Source organism: Oryzias latipes, chromosome 22 (genome assembly GCF_053564925.1).
Source record: "Oryzias latipes strain Hd-rR chromosome 22, Olatipes_Hd-rR_3.1".
NCBI classification, from domain to species: domain Eukaryota; kingdom Metazoa; phylum Chordata; class Actinopteri; order Beloniformes; family Adrianichthyidae; genus Oryzias; species Oryzias latipes.
Window position 1 is genome coordinate 29,657,155 of NC_136258.1, and position 20,267 is coordinate 29,677,421.

Genomic DNA, 20,267 nt, shown 5'->3' on the forward strand with positions numbered 1-20,267 from the left:
TTTTTTTTTCTTAAAACAGTTTAGATTTTAATCTGAAAAAGTAGAGCACCAAACAATAAATTCCTTGTAGCATAAAAGAGGCACTCCGTCCCCCGTCCCCCTCGCCTTTGATGCAGATACCTTAACAACAGTTTGGCTACGCGAGGGTTTGATTCCCTCCAAAGAAATGAACTCTGGGAGGCAAACGGATTCGTCCTCGGTGTGTTTTCACAGCAAACGTCCACAGACACCAGAGGCACAAAGCAGTTTGCTGAACATGGACACGCATGAGGAAGCAAAGAAAACGCCGTCTGTACATTTCAGACGTGTGGGCTAATAAATGCAAGGGCTTCCCTTCACGCCACTGTCTGCAGCGTTTCATGACCACGAGAAGACGCCTTCGTCTGCAGAGGAGAACACCTTTCAACTCTTCAATGTAAACATGAGTGAGGACATTTTTTCTTTTCCATTCCACTCTTAAACCACTTTTTAAACGATCAACACTGTGCTATTCCTTCATTAAACCTTTGCCTTTTACAGCTGCAGACATTTTACCTCTGAGAGATAGAAATAATCCACATAAAAAGTTTTCAGAATTCAAGGCTGCAAAAATAGTTTAAATCATAAAAATACACATATATTTGTAGATATTTACACAGTAATGCATTTGGTGAGTAGTTCCATACTTCTTGAGCCTAAGCACTCTAACAGTTAAATAACTCATGCAGTTACTGTAAGATTACTTGCAGGAAATGTTATGACGAAGCGTGAAGAACCGGCGGATCATCGTAGCCCCTCTGATTTTTGTGCACCGAGTTTCGCGCGATGAAGAACACGTGGAATGTATCACGACCACAGAGAGCGCAGTTTTTCCTCGTCTGACCGAGTCGAACGGATGAAAGTGCATCTTTTACAGTTCATGAAAATGCTTCTGGTCATCTGGCTAAAGCGAGGCAGAAGAAAGCCGTTTCCATCAAAGCCAAAGGAGATCAAAAAGCCGGAGTGGTTGACGGCATAACTGCCTCACTGCTGCATAAGTACAGATATACCATATAAATAGTAGTCAAATGTTTACCAGTATCAATAAGTGCTTACGTTCTAATATATAAATACATCTTACAGTATTCATAATTACATAATTATTCCTCTATGTTTGTGCAAAAGCAAATCCATGCATTTGTAACGGGATAAAAACCACAACATTAAGAAAATGCAACAAAAAATGAGTTTAAGAAAAAGCTGCATTTGTCTCCAGCAGAGCTGACGGAACAATAAAGAAAACGCTTTCCTCTGAGACTCCTCCGAAAGCGCAGCCGTGTCTGCGGAAAGCGGCCTCCGGATGCGCAGCCGTGTTTGCAGAAACCGGCCTCCGGATGCGCAGCCGTGTCTGCTGAAAGCGGGCTGCGGAACCGCAGCCGTGTTTGCGGAAGTGCAGCCGTGTCTGCGTACAGCCAACATTTTCCAGATGAAGGGAAACGAGGCGCAGAAGCAAAGAAACACAAGGCACAGACCCTCGCCGCTTGATCACCAAACAGCACAGAAAGCATCTACTGCAGATTTGGTCGGACTGTTTCATAAACACAGACATGTCTCCTCATAAATAGCCTCGAGTTACCGGACTACTGCATCACACCTTGATATGGTTACACAAACAACAGTCTATTTTCAGAGCACACACAGCAACATACACTGCCTGTATGCATCTAAGAAGAAGTAAATGTTAAAGACATTTTTACAAGTTCCATAAATATCATTTATGTGCAATTGTACGCATACTATGTCAGACAAAGGCAGATTAGCATAATATTGCACCTGCACCCAGAAATGATTCGTCACCTTGCGGTTCTACACCGCTTCACAGTCCTCTGAAGAGCTCGTCGTTCTTCATCCAAACCAGACGGAGTCTTCCTCTGCTGCCTGTGGTGGGACGGAGACGGCCCCCGTAGGGCCGCAGGAGGGCGACACAAACCGAGACCACGCGGCGGCTGGATTTAATGAGGGTCCTCTGTGGTGATCTTCAACGAGGCGATGGCTTTCAAGCAGGTTTGGACGCCCTCCTCCTGCCTGCCGTCCCTGACCCCGAGCTCGGGGGGGCTCTCCCCAACGTCCTCCCCCACTGCCTCGGGCCCGTGGACGGATCCTTCCCGGCTGCTGCAGAGCTGTCCCTCGCTGCTCTGGGGGCTCTGCTCCCGGGAGGGCGTGGCCTCGGTACCGGGGGAGGGCAGCGTCTGGAGCCCCCCCACAGGAACGAGCGGGAGCAAACTGTGGGCCTGTTGCTGGGAGTGGAGAGGGAGGTGGCTGAGGACGTTCTGGTGCTGAGAGGAGGACGCTCCAGAAGGAGTGGAGGCCGCGCTGCTCCTCTGATCCTGGAACAGGAAAAAAAATATAATCAGATATATTTTTCTGTTTTCTAACAAGAACAAGTGATGCATTTCAACTGAATGTGGTTAACCTTTTTTTAAAATTCTTTTTTAGTTTTACGATACAGTGGAATGACTGAAAACGTTAGCACGACCCAAACTGAAACTCTAAAGTACCCAGAAGGTTCTACGGAAGACTTGGTTGGCGGTTCTGTAATTTTGCAGCTCATTTTGCTAGCCAGACGTAAGACGACTCGATCTCTGAGGCTCCGTCTTTCTCTCCTTTTGGGTGCCGTCACCTCATCATAAATCCGGCCTCAGCAGCGTGTCTGCGTCTCGCCCACGAAAACAACATCTGAACTTTAGCAAAGATGGATGTTCATGTTGTTCAGATAAAAGGAAAGCATTAAGCCAATCACCGCTAGCTCCACAGAGAAAGTGGGTGTGTCTGTTAGCCTGGGGGCGGAGCTGGTAGCACAGACTCTTCCTGGGAGGGGCGGTTCTTCACTTTGTGATGTCACAATGTGAGAACCAGCTCTTTTTCATGGAAAGGAGCTCAGAGAGCAGGTTTGTAGAGGAATATTGAAATGCATGAACGGATGAAAAGACCACTGTGGGGTTGTTGTTTTTTGTTTTGGATCATAAAACACTTAAAAGCTGAAAAATGTTGATTTTTAATGGTATAAGCCCTTTAATACAAAACACTGTAGCTACAACTACAAAGCTAGCAAGTGGACCATTCAGAGGTTTTGTGGTCTGTGTAAACCTGGAACAGCATGACAGTTGTAGAACAGTACCTGTACACCTGGGGCGTGGCCTGGTATTAATTGAGTCTAGCTTATCTTTAAGTGTTTCTATTTCAGTGCAAACTTGCACACAAGTGGCTTCTCCACAGTTGCAGCTGCTGAAAATATCTGAGTTCAGTTTGGTTCCAGAGATGCTTCCCACCCACGTCAGAAAATCTGTTGTTCTGGAATTACCCCCCCCCCCCCCCCCCCCCCAAAAAAAAAACAAAAACAAAAACAAACAAACAAACTAACAACTGCTTAGAGATAAAGTTCAACCCGGATAAAGGAATGAATGTTCTGATACGAACCATTTCCACATCCAAGGCTCCTGGTAGTGGACTCATCTCCAGCTTTGTCTGGTGTCTGGTTTTATCCCCGCCCCCTTTGTGCTGGTGAGAGCCTCTGCGTGGGGACACCGCCCTAAGCACCACCCTCTGCCTGCCCCTCACTGAGCATTCCCGCTTTCCGACCAACTCAGTTCCCGGTGAAGTGGAACGTTCCAGTGAGACTGGGGAGGGGTGCTGTATGGATTTGAAACTGGGTGAATTGGGCCTCAGTGGAGATGTATCCCATCTTGGATAGGAACGACCTCGAGCGGGGAGCTCCCGCCTCGGGGATGGAAACCGTAAGCGAGAAGGGGATGGTTCTCTGATTGGAGACTCCCAGCCAGGAGACAGTAGACATGAAGAGTAAGGGTCAAAGAGGGCGTTGGTTTGGTCTGGAGACAGGACTGCTAGGGAGTCTTCATCCATGGATTTGTCTGAGTGGTCAAATGTCGAGACCCGTGGATGGTCAGATGTTCTGCTGGGGGGGGGTTGTGCGGTGTCGGGTCCTGACAGAGAGGCGAGGGAGCAGCCGTGGACGGTAGCTGTAGATGTGACTGACAGAGGAGTAGCTCCACACAGTTGAGGACTCGTGCTTCTTGAGCGCAATTTTGGAGTGGAATCTCCCTCGTAGTCCTCATCCTCATCTTCGTCTTCTTCGATTTCGTCAGCTTCTTCATCCATGATGTCAGAGTCTTCAGCGTCGGAGAACTGGTGTTTGGTGGTAGCTGCCACCTCCGCCTTGGAGTCTGGTTGGATATAATCAACTCTTAAATGACGAACAAGTGTTGAACTACCATTAAATGGAAAGTCGGCCTCTTACCATGTTCCTGGATCTCCGTCTCGTCCATCGTTGCTGACACTCCAAGTTCCAGGCATTTCTTCATGTGAGCCTTTGACTTCATGTGTTTCGTCAGATTTCCTGTGGGGCACAGACAGAAAACTGCGCTCGGACATTTTGGTTTCATCATAAAAGTGCAGGTTTTACTGGGATCCCAGAGAACGCACCTTTGGTCTTGAAAGCAAAGTTACAGACCCTGCAGACGTACGGTCGCACGTCTGTGTGGGTCCGGATATGTTTCTTGAGCATGCTTGGCTTCTTGCAGCGGATGCCGCACTCCTCACAAATGTATTTTCCCCGCCCTCGGCCTCTGACATACACATACTCTTCATTGGACTTGTACCTGAAAGGAAACACGAGATCTAGATGTGACACAGCCTTTGGTGACTGATTACATCTTTAGATTTGCTTTTGTATGGTCACTGAAAAGACATTCAAGTTCCTCCCCTACCTCTACGGCTTCTCCCAACCCTTACATTTAGCCCTCCCAGCAGAGAGATGGAGAAACAGTCACTATGTCAGATTTCCCACCCTAACTACTAAAAACTACTAAAAATTTTAATTGATTTGAGCGTTTTGTGATGATTTTTTATGATCCGCTGTCTTCTGAAGATAAAAACGTTGATGGTTTAGTAAAAAAAAGTACATTTTTTTGGTAAAAATTGTTCCGACGCAATGCATTGTGGTTTATATTTGCCTATCTAGTGAGCATGGATGCACACTGGTTTTTTTGCTGAGACTTCTGGGAAATATAAAGGGCTCTGGATTTTGGAATTGTAGATTTGGACAAACTAGAAAATGGTGAACGCGCTTCGTAGTGAGTAGGGAAAGAATTCAGACACAACCAGTGTCTTCAAATTTGGACGACACAACCACTTGATGACATCATCAATAGTCGCCTGTCATCTATGTTAGTACGAAGCTGAAAATACATCACCGTTCATCTTTCTGGGGGTTTGTTTCAATGCAACTTTGCACTTTTTTTGTGTTCTGCTTCCTGATTGGCTGTTAACCTTGTCAATCAATCTCCTCAATGCTGTGTCTCCTGCACAGAGCTGCACACTCAGTTTGCCAAATCTACATAAATCTTTGATCAGGATCAGATCTTTCTGTTCATTGTATAATCCTGGACTTTGAGTTTAAACAAGAGAGAAAAGTGTGAAAATGTTCGTGTCTGTCTGAGAAAAGTGTAGGAAGTGCGTAGTGGGGAGTTTTGCCGCCCTAAAACATCTCTAATCCTACTGTTCAGATTTCACATTTCGTGGGTTATTTATGGAACGAAGCCTCTGCGATGAACCAGAGAACACCGAACACAGAAAAATGAAATGTGATGGCATCACCTCTTCCTCTGCTTATCTGATTCTAAAGCCAAACAGACTCCTGGTTGTTGAAGTCAGTCGTATCAAAACAGACGTGGAATCTCGTTCGTCCTGGTCTGCAGTTATTTTTTCTCTTCTCATTTTTAGTACTGACCCGACTCTCCAGTGACCTCATTTTTAGAGGAGAGTAATCGTTGTCAAAGACACAGAAAACTCTAGTGCAGGCATACTTTTCATTATTTTCCTCATAGTTATTCTTAGGAGCATTTGGGTTAAAGAGCTATTCTGTTTGTAAAATATTATTGATGAAGAAAGAAAAACTGTCAAAGGATTACAAAGAAGTCTGCTTCTTTGGGAGTAAATAAAGACATGGGCTGGTACTTTAGCATAGACCTGTGTATTTTTAGTTCTAAATGGGGGTGAAAAAGAGCACAGCTGATAAGATCTTAAAATAGCGGCAGCAAAAGCAGTGGCACTTCCAGCGAGCACAAGTGACAAGTGTTCTGATGCCTCCCGTCTTGACTGACCCTCCCTCAAAGATCTTAATCCGTGTTGGCGCTGTCTGGTTTGCGGAGGCCTCCCTGTCTTTCCACTCCTCCTTGGCGGTTTTGGCTCTGCAGCTGATGTCTTTCGCTTTCTTCCCGAAGGTGACGTTGTCCACTTCTTTGGGCTCTGGTTTCCTCTGCAGCTGAATCAGATGAACACAAACAGCGTTAGCACCCTTTCTGAGCGGCCTCCACATCGATGTTGTAACGTGATCCTTCCAGCGTTATGTATCACACATGGAATTACACAGCATGTTTTGTAAACACGCACTATCTCCTGCTGTGCTGAAAAACCCCATTTAGAAGGTTTGCTTTATTCTTCATCTAAACTCTGACAAACGTGGTGGTTGAACGTATCAGATTTGGTAACATTATGCAATGTGATGAGTTCAACAGACAACAAGCACAATGCATGACTCTCCACTGATGGATGGAACCCTTTCCTCACCTGTTCAGCGCTCTGCCTCCATAAGAGGAGGGATGAAACGAGCTTCCCCGTGCCGGGCGGGCACATGGCTGCCATGGTGTAAATGACCTTTTCTCCCTTCTGTCTGGACTGCAGCAGAGCCAGAGCAGCGCTGGTACTTAGCTCCAGAGGATTGGGATTGTGGGAAATCGCGCACCATGTAGCATAAACCGAGGAAAGAGCGGTGTCGGCGTGAGAGCAGCTCGGCTTAGTGAAGTTGAGATAACACCAGCTTACACCTGTCGTGGTGCGAAGACTTGGAAAGTGAGATATGAGCCTAGGATGCTTGGTGTCTGAGGTCAGGATGTCTGGGCTGGAAACCAGCTGTGCTCCCGTCTCCATCTGCACCTTCACTTCGCTGACTGATAGAAAGACATGAGGAGGCGAGGAGGAGGCCTCCGCGCCTTGGTCGACGGCCTCCGTCCCTTTTTGATAAAGGTCGACAAATGCAGTCCTGCATGACTCCCCCTGAGCGGGAGCTGCTGGTGCAGTCTGCATTTTTAAACTCTTCTTCTCACTTAACTGGCATTTTCCCAGCTCCACAGCACTCAGCTCCTCTACAATCTGCCCAAACATTCTCTCTTCCTTGACCCGTTTTTGCTGCTTGACCTCAATGAACATGTCCAGACTGCTGGCAGGTGACAGCATACGTTTGCTTGCGCCTCCACTGGAGGCGTTGGTGGTAGAGATGGTTCTGGAGGTCAGGGACAGAGGGAAGCCCGTTTTGAGCTTAGCTGATGATAAATCAAGGGCTTCAGAATTGAAAGTTTGAACTGCCAGAGGTTTGGGCTGAGACGGTCCATGATGAGGATCAGGACTTCCACAGAACTGTGAACTCCGACTCTGAAGAATTGCAGTAACAGATCTCACGCTGTCATACATATTGTCAACAATCTGAGATACTGAGGTGTACGTGATGCTGCCAAAGGACGGCACATGGGTCTGGATTCGAACGGGAACCAACAAGCTTGGTTGTGGCAGCTGGGGAAACACATTTGTGGTGGAAAACATTGGCAAAGCATGCGGTAGAACAGCTGGGAACAGAGAAGAGGTGGTGCTTAGGTACTGTGGGAGCGCTTGTGGCACCTCTGTGTCCATATTCAAGGACTCTTGTCGGACCAAGTTCACCCTCCTTTTCTCAATGACTTCGCCGACGTCTGTGTGTCTAACTTTGGACGTTGGGGAAAGGCTGCCGTAGTCAAATGAAACACTCCGAACCTCTGGGAAGTCTTTGCGCAAGTTGCATGGCGCTTGCTCAGAGGAAGAGCGTCTCATTTCGTGCTGTTGCCGCTGGCTGAGCACAGACAGGGAGTGCCCACTGCCGGGCACAGCAAGGAGCTCCAGGGGTTTGCCAAATTCATCTTGCCTGGCTGGTGAGGCTGACTTTAAGTTCTCTTCCCTGTCAAAGGAAAAAGTGGAGCTGTAAGACAGATTGCTGTCCTGACTCGGGCTGCGGGAAAGACTGGTGCAGGCAGACTCGAAGCTAGACTCGCCCGAGGAGTGCTCAATTTCTGCTAAGCGAAGCCTTTTCTTCTTTGGAGGGAGCTTTTCTGGAGGGAATTGTGCTAAAGTTTCACTCCTTTGAGGCCACTGAAACTCATCTGTGTGCTTCTCTGGTTCCTTCACCTGCACCTCTGGAGCTTTTTCTGGACTATCAGGCTCGACGGTGACCCGGATTTCTGGTACTTGTATGTTGGACTGTCGAATAAGTTTGGGTCCAAGTTGGACAGACTGCCTTGACCTGCCGTCACCTTCCATCTCGAAAGAGTCGCTTGCCTCCATCAGCTGATACGAAGGGATGCCCTCCGATCTCGGACCGTGATATTTAAAATACTCTGACTGCTCAACGTGAGGCTTGGTTATTGAATTGGTGTGCTGAATCACAGAAATGACGTTCCCTAAGGTTTTTCGCGCTGACATTTCAGGGGTGACAGAAAGGTCCATGTCACACCTCTCCGAATATCCTCTCCCTAGAGCAATAATGCCCATTGCTGCTTGTTTTAAATCATAGTCTTTGGTTGACTCCAACATGTCTTCACACTGCTCTTGATGGCCTTCATATTGGCCCGGCATTTCCTCCTCTTCCCTCTTTTCTTTGCGACGTTTCCGTGTTGCCAGTTCCACCGCATGTCTTTGTTGGGTCATACTGGTCACCACGAGGGAGTAGTTTTCCATTTCCAGCCCCACGGGGGAAACGCTAACCTCCCCCATCTTCCCGTGGTTGTCAGCATCCGTGTGGCCATCGTGTGTCTCAAAAGCAGCCTGCCGCTGAAGTCTCCTCATGCCCCCGGTGCCTGTTCTCTCATCGAACGAGTGGCTGCCTCGGAGCGCTTGTGGCATCGTCAGACCAACCGCTGAAGATGTTGGCATAGAGTTGCTTCTCATGAGCGGTCCCATTTCAGGGTCTAACTGCAGCTCCTTCACCTCGTCTCTTATCAGTGACTTTGTGTTTATTTTGATAGACTCAACAGTCTCCTTTTCTTGGGTGAAAACTCGCGAGACGCCTCTTTCTGAGAGCTTCTCAGTGTACTCGTGACATGACTCGGAACTACAAGCAGCAAAAGTTGAGGTCTGTTTGGGGCTTGGCCGATAACACTTTCCAAACATGATTTCCTGATAGGACTTTGCATTTGCGTTTGGAGGACCTGTCTGGTGTTCAGAGCTCTCAGAGCGAGAGAAGTACCCTGAGTCAGTGCTTCCTTTGCTTGACTGGCTTGGGAGCGACAGGTTGTTCTCAGAGTCGCTGCTTCGTTTTTCAGAAAGTCGAAGTGCAAGCCTTTGTTTGATAGTGCAGGACTGAATTGCACGGCCAGCCTCCGCTGGGATTGGAGGTGCATTGATTTCTTGGGGTTGGGATAAGCCCTCCTGGGGTGACATTGATGTGGCTCCCTTTTTCTGAGCGATGAGATTCAGGACTTTCACTGCTGTGTAATCAGATCCCTCCATTGGCGAGTCCAGAAGCAGCAGTGGGTCACTGAGGGTGTCCTCGTCCGTGTCCGTGCTCTGCTCTGCATCAGAGAATCCCTCTCCTTCCCCTTCGAAAGACCCCTGATCCGTGTTGACACCGTAGGCACCGAGTTCTGAAAGCGACAGTGTTCCAGCTTTGAGGGAGTGAGCGTGGGACTTTCTGTGCTTGTACAGATTACTTTTCGTTTTGAAGGAGAACCCACAGGGGACGCAGGGGTAGGGCCGTTCTCCGGTGTGGGAGCGAATGTGCTTCTTCAGCACGCTGGGTTTGGCACAGGCCCGCCCACAGTAATCGCATACATACTTCCCAGGTTTTTGTGCTTTCTGCTCGGCCCTGGATGTTGCCTCCAAGAGCGAATCCGTTCCCAATGGAGAACTCTGCTGCTGGACTTCGGGGGACTTCCTGTGAGATGCATTTCCTAGAGGCTGTGCTGCAACCTTCTGTCTTCCTGCAGAAAGCAGCTTACTGGACGGTGCTGAATGTACCTCATGATCGTGATGACTGGTGGCCTGGCCTTTGGGGACCTGGTCTTGTAGTTGTACAGATTTCCCTGAGTCAGGCATTTCTTTTGAACCACATGTGACTCCGCTTTGAGCTTCCCCACGCTGGTGGTGCCAGACTTTACCTTCAGAACCGGCCGATGGTCTCCTCTTGGTCTGTTCAGCCTCCGATGTGCATTTGTTCTGAAGAACATTCGTGTCGTGACCCTCTGTGGAGCCTTTCAGCCCTGCAGTAGTTTCAAGTGACTCCATGAATCCAATGTTACTTCCTTTGCGATCGATTTTCAAAGATGAGATCTGTTATATAACTCTGGAGATATTAGCATTGTAGTGAAGTGCAGGGAAGGGTCATCTGAAAGAAATGAGACAGAAAAAAAGAATTAAAACCTGAGAATGAATCCCATAAAACAAAATAGAAGCTCATAAAAATCTGCAATGTGGTTGTAAAAACAAATCAAGAGGCAAAAATGAAACTGCAGCTTAAAAGTTAGAGCTGTTTCCCAAAAGTCCACCTAATAAAACAAGAGAATAAAACTCATAATGAGCCTCAACACAGCAGGAAAGGAAAATACTGAGTCTTATTACTGAGGTACCCCATGCCAGCTCTGGCAGAGACCCCAACGTTCACGAAACCCTTCAGAGGCCCATACCAGTACCAAAAACCGGGTTTAGTCTGTCTGTGTGTGTCTGTAACCGAGACAGAGTTAATGGGAAACAAGAGAAACAGCTTTTACATGAACTTTATGCTGATCTATTCAGTCAGTGCAGAAGATGGAGGGAGAGGTTTGTTTTTGTACTATTTAGTTACAGAGACTTGGTGATTTCATGGTGCAGTCAGGATTGTGTTCAGCTCAGGGAGAACAGATTTCATTCATGACAAAAGAGGCAAAAGTCAACAATTTAAATCATTTTTTTAGGTAGAAACATTGTTTTTTTCTCTCCTGTGAATCAAATCAAAACTATTTTATGTTGAACTCAAAGTCCTTCCATCCCGATTGGGCAGTGATGACTGCGTAAGCTCCTCTCAGGTCTCAGAGTAAACCACTGAAAGGTGCTGCAACGTCTCTCTGGCACAGTTAGAGCTCCAATAAGCCGTTCAGGTTAACATCTGTCTGCAACCAGAATGTATTTTAAAGAGTGACGTATGTTTGCCTAAACATGCGTGCAGCGTGTTAGGCTCTTCATGTAAGTTCAGCTCAGCTTGCTGACACGCCTGCCGTACGATTATCATTGTTTGAGCTCTTTAGCATCCTCTTCTATGGTCTGAGTACATGTGGCTGAGTCCGAATTCCCTCACTCCTCCCTGACAAACCCTTAAGGGGGCGGGACTATCCAATGTCCTGGAATAGAACCCAATTCAGACGCGACCTCATAGAACGAAGACTGTTTATGAATCCACTCTGATGAGGAGAACCTGGAGGATCTGTAAATAACACATTTACAGAACATTTTAAAATAACAAATCGTTCAAACACAACCCATTGGGGTCTGTATTTGCCAATCTAGTGAGCATCAACACAGACTTCGGGGAAATTTGGATTTTTTGGGATAAAAAATTCGGACAGAATGGCGACCGGCCAGACGCAGTGAGGGAATTCTGATAAGCGCCATTAGATCGAGCGTCCTGGCATCCCCAGAACTGAATTCTTTTAGTTTGTCAGAAAGTCTGTTTAACTTGTGGAAATGTGGGTTCTGTTCCCTCGTTGTAGTCCAGACTTTAGCTGTGTAATAAGCAGCCATGTTCTGCCGGGCAGAGTTGTATTTCCTTTGTAGATTTATAACAAACCTGCTCATGGGTTGTTAGCGTGTGAAGTTGTTGCATAGCAGGACACTTTTAGTCGCTTTGCACGTCGACTCTAAACATCTTATTCGACCTTTTAGAACTTTTTAGTTTGGCGCCGCTGTTCCTGCAGGTTTGGGGATTTTAGGAGCGCATTGTTCACTGTTTCATCCCTCCTGGAGAGAGTTGAAGAGTCCGGTTTGTGTTTCACATGTCACCACGTGCACACACATGGACGCTTTTGGTCTGGATCCCGTCCCTCTGGCGTCACGTCGGATGGTGGCGGGCAGGTTTCTGAGGTCGGGTCCCCTCCATCCTCTCAGTGTCAAAGTGGCGTCCTCCGTGAGGTTCTGGAAAAGGATCTGGTTCAGACCCTCCGAGTTTCCTCTAATTGGGTCATCCTCTGCTTCTCTGTTCCTTTGTTAGCACACCTCTCACTGCTCTGGAGGAGGGTGTCCAAGGTGACACCCCCCTTCTTTTCTTTCACAGGCTTCTACATAGATTTTTTTTTTGGGGGGGGGGGGGGCTTCCACGGTGAACTACAGCCAGGGATGATGGATGGCTGCGGGGGGGGGTCCACGCTGAAAACAGGGAGGTTTACAGAGGTAAATGGTTTTCTGAGGGAGGGGGCAGCCACATTCAGGGGCCTGGTAGGGAGCTCCCTCTCAAGGTGACCCTCATTGGTTGGTTTCATCCTCCGCAGAGTGACGGTGGGACGGGTCCCTGAGACACGCGGCACACCTCTGAGGCAGCGGCAGTCCGGTTTGAATCCCGTCGCTCCCGGCAACGCGCGCCAGTATGTGACACAGCGGCAATGACGCGCGCCAACAGGAGGGAGGTGGGTGGCAGTAGGTGGGTTTCGGGATGACTGGGGCATCTGAACCTTCATGGAGCTCATCCCGGAGAAGACAATGAGCCCGCGAGCGCCTGCCGCCGATGCATGACATCATGGGATGCAGTCCGGTTAGCCGTTAACGGGAGCTGGGCAGGAGGTCCATATCACGAGAGGAGGCGGGCGGTGCGCGGAGCTCTGCTGAACAATGAATCAACAGTCCGGCAGCGACACGAAGCCCCACAGCCTCCCCGCAGCTGACATCCACACATCAAATGATCCTCATACAAACCTGACATTGGAGCGGCCCCCCCCGTCCCATTTCCACGGTCACATGGGACATTCCTCATAGCTCCGCTCCTCCGATCTCCTCATGGGCGACAAACCATCCAAAAGCAGAGGAGCAAGTCCATCAGTGTCGCAGCTCCTGTGCGTCTGAAGAGCTATAGATGCCAGCGAGTCACCGGAGAAAATACCCAACCGTGACGCGCGGACCCAGGCACAAAAATAGCAAAGGGGCCCTGGGAGGGATTACACAACAGCCCACGTTTCAGGACGCTTTCTTTCCCCCCTCTGTCTCCCTCTGAAGCAGCGGCTGCCTCGCTCTCCACACAAACCGGGGGGGCCGGCCGCTGTCGTGACCCTCGGAGTCAGACGTCACCGCGCCGCTCAGGCCGTTCCTCTTACCTGGGGACATCTGCGCGCTCCTGCTCTCCATCCAGCCTGACGCGCAGATCAGAACGGAACCGGGAAGGAGCCTAATCACACTCTGCCGCCGCTCTCAATGTACATTTCCTGCAGCATCTCTGCTTAGAAGGGGGGGGGGGGGGGGGGGGTGCTTCTGCTGAGCCAGGTCTGCGCGTCACCGCAGGGTTGGCTTTGTGAATGGAGAGGAGTCGTGATGAGGGTGTCATTAACGGAGAAAAACGGGGGGGAAGCAGAGAAATGATGAGCAGCTGCGCGCGAAAGCGGCGCCCGCCGCTTCCTCTGTCAGACATTCAGAAACCTGTCATTTGTTTCCAGCTGCGGGTTGAGCCGGAAACACCGGGAGACGACAGAAAATCCAGATGTATCTGTCCGGAGCTTTCTGCCCCCAAAACCCCCCAGCGGGTGTTCTGCACGACCACAAACGCATCAGGGCCGCGCAGACAGGGATGCGCGGAGACGACAGCCCTTACATAACATTTACATTATTTACGCGCCAAAGCAGAACCCCAGAAATAAGTCAAACATGCTGATAGATGAGGGAAAACAAAATCTGCTAGCGGGGGGGTCAGAAAAATGGGATAATTCTGATTTAATGACAAGAACTCTACGTTTCCCCAAAGAAGTGTCTTTTTACATTTGTACGATTCAGTTTTTGTGGTTTAAGGTTAAAAACACTGTAGCGGCTGTAAGGCTCATGGGATGTGGGGAGTTTTGGGGTGAAAACCTTGAGTGAGAGGGCTGGAAGCATAAGTGAGGTCCATGCTGTTTGGGCTGTTTGTTTGTGCTTAAACAAACGGGCTTACGTTGAAAAGGAACCTTTGAATATCTGACTGTTTCTTCCATCCTGCGTCGGTCTGGGGTCGTGCTGTGTGTGATGCACGTACAGCTCTTCCATGAAGCCACTATATCAGCAGCTTGGCTTTCACTGAAGCCACTTTAGTGATGACCCAGCGTTACATTACAGATGTTGCTTAATTCAACAATAGACGATAAAGTTCCGCCTCATCATCATCTGATCTGTTATAAAATGTTTCCAGTGTTTTCCTGATGATGAAAAGCTGTTTTAACCAAAACCTTGTGTCATTTTCTAGGACATAGTTTCTGCAGAGCGGCAGGAAATCCTTAGAAATTCACCTCTGAGTTTTGGGCCAGACTGTTGGCACAGAGTAAGCCTTCCCTCTTTTCCCATGATCCCTTTATTAATACTCTCTCCTGCTAGCTTACAGCCCCTCAAAATGGCAGCAACATCAGATCCGTCCAGTTCTGATCCAGATTCCAGCTCAGACCAGGAAAACAAAAACGTCCATGGATCTGTTTGTCTGCAGGTGGATGATCAGAAAGGGGCGGAGCAGGAAGACGTTGGCCCCGCCCAGAATTTTGTCAAACAGCATTTTTTTCCGTCTGCTAATAAAGTGCTCAGAAATGCAGTTTTAGTCTTCATTTTTTTATGTCCTGCATCTTTAGCCACAAGAACAAACAAAAACAACATTTTCATAGGAGTGGGTCTTTAAATATTGAATATCAGGGATAAAAAGCATCAACAGATTTCAGCTAAAATCCATCCAAACGTTGCTGATTTTAAATCAAGTTGGAGGATTGGGATCAGGCCGCAGACAGAGCTGGGGTTGACCCAGCTGCAGTCATGTGTGTCTGACATTTCTCTGCAGAGATCCTTCTCCTGATGCAGCACAACAAAGGCCGGAGGGTTACGTAACCCCCCCCCCCCCCCCCCCCCCAGCTGAACGTCCCCCCAACATCTGACTCTGCTGCAACTTTCCACGTCCAGAGGACCCGCAGCCGGATCCTCCTCTGCGTTCCCCTCACATGTCCCAGAAGGGCGCAGAGTCTCCGCATCCTCGGCCCGCGCTGCTATTTTTAGTCTGAGAAGCCGAAGCTGAAGCTGAAACCGAGCGCGCGCGCGCATGAGCGCGCGCCTGCTCTGCAGCTGAGATCCATTCTGCTGCTGAGCGTCTGAAAGGCGCTAAAATGGCTGATGGTCGATGTGTGCTGAAGGTCAAGCTGCTCTATAAATACAGGCGTCTGCCTCCCAGGATGCTCTCCTCTGCGGCGCGTTTGCATGGGATTGAACATGTGCCCCCCCCCAATGTTGCTTTTGGGGGGGGGGGGGGGGGTAATGAGTGGAAGGAATGAGGCTCTCCTCCCCACTGGCCGGACTACAGGTCACGTCTCTTACAGACATGCAGGCCGGGCGGCCTTGAACGCACCACAAGCTTCCCCGTTTAGCCTGACCCCCCCCCCCCCCCCCCCAATCTGGCTCCCCTGGAAACGGATCATCAGCCCCCCCACCCCCCACCTCTCAGGCTGCCGTGCATGTGTCATTATCAAAGCAGCACCTGAACATAATCTGACGTGATGTGGGTTTCCATGGCGACCCACTTCCTGTCGACAGGAATAATTACGGCTCAAAAAGGCGCAGAAATCAAAGGAGAAGATTGGTTCTGATCCAACAGACAGGAAGTATGGAATCATTTCTGTAGCATCATTCAAAATAGAAGTCAATACCAGAAATGCTTTTTCATTCTCAAAATGAAGCTGCGTTTGTTGACTCAAAATTAGAATAAAATAATCAATCCTCCAAACGCCTTTTTCTTTTTCAACACCGCTTATTCAATCACTTTTAATGATGTCACAGAATGAGCGGGTTGAAGAAGAAGAAGAAAAAGTGTTTGGAGGATTGATTATTTTATTCTAATTTTGAGTCAACAAACGCAGCTTCATTTTGAGAATGAAAAAGCATTTCTGGCATTGACTTCTATTTTGAATGATGCTAAATGCTTCCATAAGGAAGATGGGATCACGCAAACGCACAGGAGGTCAGAGGTCAGAGACAGATTTACAGAAAGTTTCATAATCGGGTCTGATTTTAACTTCATAAATGAGCATTATTCTGCTTTTTTTTAAACCACAATGTATTTCTGAACCTAAGAACATTTGTCTTCTGCAACTTTAACAATAATTTCATTGTTCAATTTCTGTTTGTCTGATTTGGGTTCACAACGGCAAAAAAATGTTTTTAAAATGGAACAAAATAAATAATTTTCTTTTCTAAAATAGCCAAATTTGACGTTTCTCCACTCTACCTCCAAATGCCTTATAAAGACTTTTATTCAATAAATAAAGTCTTTTTTTTGTTTCTATTTTCCAAATCTCCACATATTGAGTGTAAACGTGACTCATTTGAACGTCTGTCGGGTCAAATTTGTGAAGGTTTGATTTTTATTCCTTTGTATTTTGGTTTTCAGCGGGTCACTGGTCATCAGACTGATTCACTATAAACAAAAGCTTTTCAGTTATCAGGGAAATCAAACCTGCAACCCAACAACAGACAGACAGGCTGCCAGCCACTGAATCAGTTTGATGATTTTCTGGAGATCCGTCTATGTTTAGATTTCTCTCATTACTTTTATGTTTATTTATAAAAACGTTATTGGTACAATCGTGTGAACAAAGAGTTTTTTTTCTTACTTTTAATCTATAACATTATTCAGACATTTGTGTTTTAAATTTGGACCAGCTGATCTCTGTTAAGTAATCTCGTTACATTTGAATCTCCGCCCCGGTAACGGCACCGTGAAGCTCGGCAGCTGGTTGCGGTTCGGGTGGATCCGCGGTCATGTGCGTGTCGCTGGCTGGGGAAGCCTGCGGGGGAGACCGGGGCGCAGAACTGCACGGACGTGAGAACCCCCTGTGAACCCCCCTCCCCCCTCCACGTCATGGAACACTTACAGAACGGGAACCTCCCAGCTCGGAGGCGCGCGCGCGCGACCAGAGGAGACCCGGCAGAGAGGATCCGAGCGCGCGCGCAGCGGGCCGTGCGGTTCCGGGTCCAGATCCCCGCACAGGTTCGAAGCCGGTTTCCGTGTGTGGAACCGAACAGCTGCATGACTCAGACGCAGTGACCGATGCAGCCGACAGAGGGCGCCAGACGAGATGGTTCGATTCCATCCGAGAAGCAGATTAATATGGTATCAATTCAGCGCCTAAAGAATTGCGCATCAAAACGGTAAAACCGCGCATCAAAACCCCAAATCTGAGAATCAAAATGCATAAATTGAGAACCAAAACCTATAATTTGCAACCAAAGGCTATAACCCAAAGCACAGTCATATTTCTCAGTTGCCCATTTGTTTTCTCGCCATTCTGAAATCCTGTTTTTGAGTTGCAGTTTTATTTTGAAATTGTCTTTTTGAGTCGTGCTTTTATTTTTTGCGGTTTTGATTCTACAACCTGTCGACACGTAAAAACAGCGACGCGTCAGTCAAGGGGAGGGGAGGCGGGACATCCCCACATCCAGAAGCTCATTGGCTACTGAATAACACAGAGTCTTACGTCAACATACCAGTTTCAAAGGATGAGTCCTTCATGTTTTTCAAATATTTTACTATATTAAATGATCAAACGTGAACTTTATGTAACCGGAGGACGCCAGCTCAGTCAGATGAGGAGCTCCACCAGTAGCTGCTAGTAAAAAAAGAAAGACGATGTATGAAAAACTATCACCATGTGACTGTTAAGATGGCGCTGGGGTGGCTGGTTCGCCGTTTAGCTATGCTCAGTTTATTGTATAATATTTTGTTTTTTACTATTTTCACGAGGACCATCGACTCTCTTCTGGTGTATAATTGCGAGGAGTTGTTAAACATTAGAATAAACTATGACTCATGCATACTTTACAACAGTGTTTTTCAACCTTTTTTGACCCGCGGCACACTTTAACCTTGACAAAAATCCCGCAGCACACCAGCATCCCAAAAAAAAAAAAAAAGCAGAAATTCATGCTCTGTATTGATCGACAGCCACCCCCCCACCCCCCACCGCAATCTCACGTGGATTTTTGTGATAATTGTGGCAGAAAAAGCAGGAAGTTGCGGCTGTTTTTTCTAAGAGATGAAATAAAAGTTAAATTAGAAAATTTAGAAACTGTTTGTTTGTTGTGGTTTCAAGACGTTTCACAAGGTCGACTCATTATGCGCTGTCCCTTTAAGCCAATGCATCATGGGAGATGTAGTGTGAAAACGGCCGAAAAAGGGCAGAAAGACTCGCGTCTCTGAGCTTCATTGTTTTGTTAACTTGTTCCACGGTCTGACACCAGACTCTGTGGAAAGCTACACCGCTAAAGACGAGCTTTAGCTGGTATTTACATTAGAACTGAGCGACTTCTCATTTTAGATTCTGCTGAGCTCATCAGCAGAATTAAGAACAAGGAAGTGAAGACTTTGACCACTTCTGATTGGTCAGACTGATGACATGTGATCAAGCCTTCAAGAATGATTGGCGGAGACAGTTAAAGGGGCGGGACTTTTCCGCAAACTGCTATAGCTGCAGGTAAATCGCGGTACCGTCATTCTTATCAAAATGTCTTTAATACAATCAAATAAACACAAAGAAAAAGTAATTTTAAGATCTTTTATATTCCAAATTACTCAGTGTTTTATCAGGGCCTGTTTGGATGAACAAAGAGCTGATCTTCTGGAGATGGAAAATGTTGTTAGATCAGTTAATGAGGGCAATTTTCCACGGCACACTTGACCATCTCCCACGGCACACTAGTGTGCCGCGCCACACTGGTTGAAAAACACTGCTTTACAACACCAAGCCAACGTCAGACTCATTCTACCTGTCGGCAGATGTGCCAGACTGTTTCCTCCGCGTCAAGGCGCTGATCCCCAAAAAGCGCAAATGCCGTGGAGTACGATCTGGTCAACCTGTGAAACTGAAAGCCTGACTGTCACGTTCAGTGGGCATGTTGTGTCCCTCCTCAATTCCTCTGGATTATCTGGACTGCTATAAGCGGTATCTCTCTCGGCGCACGTCTTTTCCTGTCGGCGTTTGGCTGCAACTCATAGTCGGACAGTTGGAGGTGGTTTGCGTGTTGCACCTAAGCCGCTCCTCCCGGGCCTCAGGTCGAGTCCTCCCTGGTAACCTCCGTTCCCTCAGCGGAGCAGCCTCAGCGACGGGGGTGATTTCAATTAACTGTGCTCTTCTGAATGCAAGGTCTATTGGAAATAAGACTTTTGCTTTGCAAAATTTCTTCAAGTCCGAGGGACTTGATTTGTTGTTTTTGATGGAAACGTGGATCAACGCTGGTGACTCAGCCGTCTTTTTGGAGCTTTTACCCCCTGTACTTTTATCAATGCTCCACGGACCACAGGTCGTGGCGGAGGCCTGGCCACGGTCCTGAAGAACGGTTTTGATCTCAAGATTTTATCACCTGTGTCTTTCTCGTCATTTGAACTGAGCTGCTTTGAGCTACGGCAGGCAGACCCAATATTTTGGGCTGTCGTGTACAGGCCACCTAAGCCCAACATGAACTTTATTGAGGAATTTTCAAACTTCTTGGCCGATATGCTGACTCAATATGACAAACTGTTGGTTGTCTGGGACCTGAATGTGCATGTTTGTTGCCCTTTGGAGCCAATGGTGAAAGACTGCTAGCTAACTCAATGCTAGCGGGGTTTCCAGCTCTTTTCATGACTTTTATGGATTAAACAAAGTCAATTTTTTACGACAGTGTCAGGATCGGTCATGTCAAACCTGGGAATAATTGCCCGTGAATTGTCACTAGGATTTATCAAATATTTTTTTCAAGAAATACATTAATGTATCACCTAAGGTTTCTCAATATTTCCTTAGGGATTACAGAACAACAAAGCAACATATTGCTGTAAGAAGGTGACACCTTTCCTAGTTTGGGATCAAGTTCATCCCTATTTAAAAAAAAAAAAGAAATAATTCAGAAACACATTTTTTATTTATTTTTATGTTTAATCCATAAAAGTCATGAAAAGGGCTGGAAACCCCACTAGCATTGAGCTAGCTAGCATGCTAACACAGGAG

The 20,267-nt window shown here is 47.5% G+C and overlaps 1 protein-coding gene and 1 long non-coding RNA gene across 6 annotated transcripts in view; one reads left to right on the plus strand and one right to left on the minus strand.

Annotated features, from left to right (window-relative positions):
* Nucleotides 1-17,294, minus strand: hivep2b (HIVEP zinc finger 2b). 5 transcript variants are annotated; one of them, XR_013653292.1, is made up of 8 exons: nt 12,994-13,524; nt 6,604-10,441; nt 6,138-6,298; nt 4,459-4,634; nt 4,274-4,372; nt 3,436-4,199; nt 1,347-2,345; nt 1-1,312 (listed from the first exon to the last, which is right to left on the minus strand). XR_013653292.1 is itself a non-coding variant. In XM_078941234.1 (7 exons), exons 2-7 carry the CDS (start codon nt 10,339-10,341, stop codon nt 1,971-1,973), a joined length of 5,313 nt encoding a protein of 1,770 aa, XP_078797360.1. In that variant the 5' UTR covers nt 10,342-10,441; nt 17,157-17,294; the 3' UTR covers nt 1-1,970. The 5 variants fall into 5 exon arrangements, 4 of the variants coding, with proteins under 4 accessions (XP_078797360.1, XP_011488335.1, XP_011488334.1 ...); XM_078941234.1 differs by lacking the exon at nt 12,994-13,524 and adding an exon at nt 17,157-17,294 and having other exon boundaries at nt 1-2,345; XM_011490033.4 differs by having other exon boundaries at nt 1-2,345; nt 13,389-13,524.
* Nucleotides 17,170-20,267, plus strand: part of LOC144989145 (uncharacterized) — a 6,722-nt gene continuing 3,624 nt past the window's right edge. The window contains exon 1 of the long non-coding RNA XR_013653296.1: nt 17,170-17,272. This is a non-coding gene — a long non-coding RNA (uncharacterized LOC144989145). The remainder of the gene's footprint in view (nt 17,273-20,267) is intronic.

Bases quoted from the DNA above. Each gene is read 5' to 3' on its own strand.
- hivep2b (XM_078941234.1), bottom strand. From the start codon at position 10,341: ATGGAGTCACTTGAAACTACTGCAGGGCTGAAAGGCTCCACAGAGGGT. The intron at 4,373-4,458 runs GTGCGTTCTCTG...TGTGCCCCACAG, and splicing joins CTTTGCTTTCAAGACCAAAG to GAAATCTGACGAAACACATG. The intron at 2,346-3,435 runs GTTCGTATCAGA...TTCCTGTTCCAG, and splicing joins GAGCCTTGGATGTGGAAATG to GATCAGAGGAGCAGCGCGGC.